Genomic DNA, 4,123 nt, shown 5'->3' with positions numbered 1-4,123 from the left:
TTGGTAACAGACATACACAGTGACACATAACAACCCCAAAGCAATTCAGCCTCATCTGGTATAACCTCAGCCACGAGACACTGCTGTCTGTTTTTTTTCTCAAAAAAGACTCACGTCACTGAGCACTGAAAGGGGAACTTCCAGAGTCTGTGATGAAGATACATGATAAACAGCTCTGCTCACCCCGGCTCCCAGGGCTGCCTGCGTCAATAAAAGGCAGCAGCAGAGGCGGGGAGCTGTCACTTGGGGCTGGAGGATCCTCATGGCCAGAGGTGCTTCACGTTAGAGCCAAGGAAAATGCCTGGATTCTTTTTCTCCCATGACAACATGACTGAATTAAATGGAAAAGAAGATTGCAAGCTTGCAAAAGGCAAAGTCCATAAAAAGAAGCAAAAGGCTTTGTAAGTATATACAGCTTAGTATAAAACTTAATGTATTAGAAGTGCAAATAACAATCTACTAACTTTGGAGATTAAGAATTAGTGCTGCAGTTCAGGCTAAATGAACAAAACCTGCTCAAAGCCCAGGACTACAACATCATTTTAAAAAGCTTGAGCTGAGGCATACCAATTAATTGATTACTTTCAGTAATCCAAAACAGAATTTGGATACAGTGGGGGCCCTCAGTATTTTTTTAAAATTGCTTGGATATGTAAATTCTCAGACTTCAGTCATAGAATGGAGCTGTCTCTGAAAGTTTGAGGAAAATATAAATAGAAGTTAAGTGCTACTGCAATTCTAATGGATTAAAAAATGTCTGTTCATTGTTTCAGTGGTGCAGATCTCAAAAGTTATTTGAAGTGCATGGTGCCACATATTGAATCTGGGATCAAGACTTCCAGCTCTAGAAATGTCGTGTAAGTACGGAAACCCACTGAGTTATAAAATACAATCATAGCTAGATTAGTGCATAGTAAATTACTTCATTTCTAAACTACTTCTAGAACAACAAATACTCTAAAAGCATCTAGAATTTCCAAAATACAAGAGAGGTGAACATTAGTAGTTGGAAACTACTCATGGAGTTAAGGATTTTTAATTAGTGATTGGATCTGTCTGCATCGAACAGTGAGGGAGAAGACACTACACTTAAATCCATTTTTATCAGAGGGACACTGTAACCATTCTCTAAAGTTTTACAAGAAAAAATGCTTCTCACTTAAATGAGGAGTAGGGGTATTACCATTCTTATTGCAAAAATATGGAAACAGAAGTACAGGTATAAAATAATTTTATCATAGTTACAGTAAAAGACTATTTTCCTGGGACTAGAATTCAAGATAACATCATAGTTTCAATTTTTTTATCCATCTCTGATTATTTTTCTTGACATGGCCTGTCTCCAGGATCTCAGATTATGACAAAGACATAAATTTAGTAAAATACCTGGAATATAATACCTGGAATATAATAATAAATTATAAACTTTGACTCCTTCCAACATACGAACAAAACCCCATGGTTTCTTCCCTAAAGCCTTTTCTTTTTCTTGTCACCTTAGGCTTTCTGCAGAGGAAGTTATTCAATGGTCACAGTCTTTGGAAAAGCTCTTGGCCAGCCAAAGTAAGTCTGTTACCTCAGTATGACTTGGTTCTGACTCTAAGGACAAAGTTTTATCTAATCTCACCAAACAGGAAAAGCTGTAGCATTGTATAGAGTCAGACAATGGGCAGGTACACTCCAGTTTTTTACAGCTCTGGTGTAACTTGGACACTGCTACAGCTTGGCTTCCAAGTTGGGTTTTGGGGTCTCTTTCCATTTTCAGTATAGCTATTAACCCCTAAATAGCTCATTTTGATCAGTCTTTAATCCTTGGATAATCAGTTTAATCAATTTAGGACAATCAGTTTAATCTGGAATTTTCTCTCTACTTATACCCTAAGACACTTCATTTAGGAAGGACTACAATCCATTGTTACAGGATCAGGATCCAGAGCCTAGATCTAAAAACACTGAACATGATTAGGAAGACTCCCAACAGCCTTAATATTAGAATATGATGAAGAAGCGAAGATCAGTGTATTTTGGCAAGATTTTTCATCAGATTTCAATACTAATCCTGGTATTTATTTTCTCCTCCCTGGTCAAAAGTATCATACAGTAAATGATTAATTATTTGTGTTGGCTTTAGGTGGCCAAGGTGTCTTTCGGGAGTTCCTGAAGTCAGAGTTCAGTGAGGAAAACATCGAGTTCTGGTTGGCTTGTGAGGATTACAAGAAAACCAAGTCTGATCACTTACATGGCAAAGCAGAGAGGATTTACGAGGAGTTTGTTCAGTCAGATGCCGTTAAGCAGGTATGTATAAAGCCAGCCTGTGCAGAATTGGAAGGGAGAAGCATAGCTCCACCGAGACGCCCACACTCTCACTCAGCGGCATTAGAAGACACAGACACACTTTCAGGTCCCTTCTTGAATCACAGCTACCTGCAGTGCAACATTATCAAACCTCACAAAGAGCCACAGGCAGCAGGCCAGTGCTGGGAGAGCCCCAGCAGAGCTCAGCAAAGGCCTCAGCACATGATGCTCTTCATTGAGCCAGCCCAGCTTGAGTCGCTGATGGTACTTGGAGATTCTTTGTGTTTGTGAGTGGAAGCACCACAGAACAGTTCTTGTCTTTCAAATTATGCTGACCTTCTGGAAAAACTAAAGTTCTGTGTGTTGGTCATATCTGAACTGGAGACATTCAACACAGGATTTCTTTTAGTAACTGGAGGTTGCTCCTGAGAGTTGAGCTGTATTAATTCTGACTCCAGAACAAAGTACATTTCTATAGTGAGCAACAACTTTTGTGCCTAACTGGGATACAGGTATTTGATTTCCCCCAATTTACAATAATTGTGACAATGAGCTGTCATAGAATTCTAAGGCTGCAAATGCATGTATTGACAAAGAGATGTAGAAAAGAGACTACATTCAAACTTAGCTTTTAAATCACATTTTTTTTAATATTCCAGATCAATATTGACTATCAGATGAGGGAAGCAACAGCCAAAAAGGCTCAAGACCCAACTCACACAAGTTTTGATGAAGCCCAGAAAACAGTGTATATCCTTATGGAAAGAGATTCGTATCCCAGGTTTTTAAAATCCAAATCCTACCTGAACCTTTTGAACCAGCTGCAAACCAACACTTCAAAATAAAGTATCTGAGGCATGAAGAGCCAAGTAGACTCTGTCAAATATCCTGTGAAGAGATCCTCCACAGTGGTTGGATCTTGCCAAGGAAAATCCCTGTCTTGGGAGATGCAAACAGCTCCACAGGCAACAGGATGCACGATAAAAGCTGGTGAGGTTTTCATAAGGGTGAGAGCAGCACAGGGAGAAATGTGTACTCTCACATGCCACGGAGTCAAGACAGGATGTGGAAACCAAGTTTTGACCTGCACTATGAACACTGAACCGTGTCTTAGATCCCAATAAACTGCTGATTGTTAGGAAGTGCAAGACCGCCAAGCTGAGCATTGGGAAAAGATTATTAAGTTCAGAAGAAAAACTAGGATGACTGATAATTTTTGGCATAACAAGAAAATGCCAAGACAATGACATCTCTTTTAAAAATCTGTGAAGTGTTAATAGGTGTGAGTTCCACAATGCTGTTGTACTATGCAAATATATTCTAAATGGACGTGTCTTAAAATCTATATGGTTTAAATTATATAAGGTTTGTATAAGCTTTATTTTTATTAAGTTGGTATTCAACAGGCAGGCATGTAGCACCTTTGCTGTTTTATTTATTGAAAAATAATAAGTAACTATTCATTAAAATACAGTTAGAATAAAGATTTATAGTGGTTTTACATCTTATTTGAAGTGATTTTTCCATTGTAGCTACTGACATATTGAAACACACAATTCCTTTCAGTCTCACTGTGTTAGTAGTTCTCATCTCCATATTCAAATACTAATTTTACCTTCGCCATTTCTCTCTGCAGCTGATACTGACTTACACAGACCCATCCTCACAACCCCCAAAAAAGAAAAGTTGTGATTATGGTTGAAATATGTAACTAAGAACAACAGCACTCCCAAAACTCTAGTGCCGGGGACCTTTGTGACATTGGAGCTTATAATGAAAATAAGTCAAAGAATGTCTTGGTTTTATGAGTTCCCATCACGAGACACTG

The 4,123-nt window shown here is 38.5% G+C and overlaps 1 protein-coding gene across 1 annotated transcript; it reads left to right on the top strand.

Annotated features, from left to right (window-relative positions):
* Positions 1 to 297: 297 nt before the first annotated feature.
* Positions 298 to 3,140, top strand: RGS1 (regulator of G protein signaling 1). The gene is made up of 5 exons (XM_054286023.1): positions 298 to 401; positions 774 to 857; positions 1,502 to 1,563; positions 2,132 to 2,295; positions 2,955 to 3,140. Exons 1-5 carry the CDS (start codon positions 298 to 300, stop codon positions 3,138 to 3,140), a joined length of 600 nt encoding a protein of 199 aa, XP_054141998.1.
* Positions 3,141 to 4,123: the final 983 nt, after the last annotated feature.

Source organism: Melozone crissalis, unplaced genomic scaffold, assembly GCF_028551555.1.
Source record: "Melozone crissalis strain CALT ecotype California unplaced genomic scaffold, PUWL_Pcris_2 ptg000045l_1, whole genome shotgun sequence".
In the NCBI taxonomy this organism is placed as follows: Eukaryota; Metazoa; Chordata; class Aves; order Passeriformes; family Passerellidae; genus Melozone; species Melozone crissalis.
This window is presented reverse-complemented; position numbering and strand designations above follow the sequence as displayed.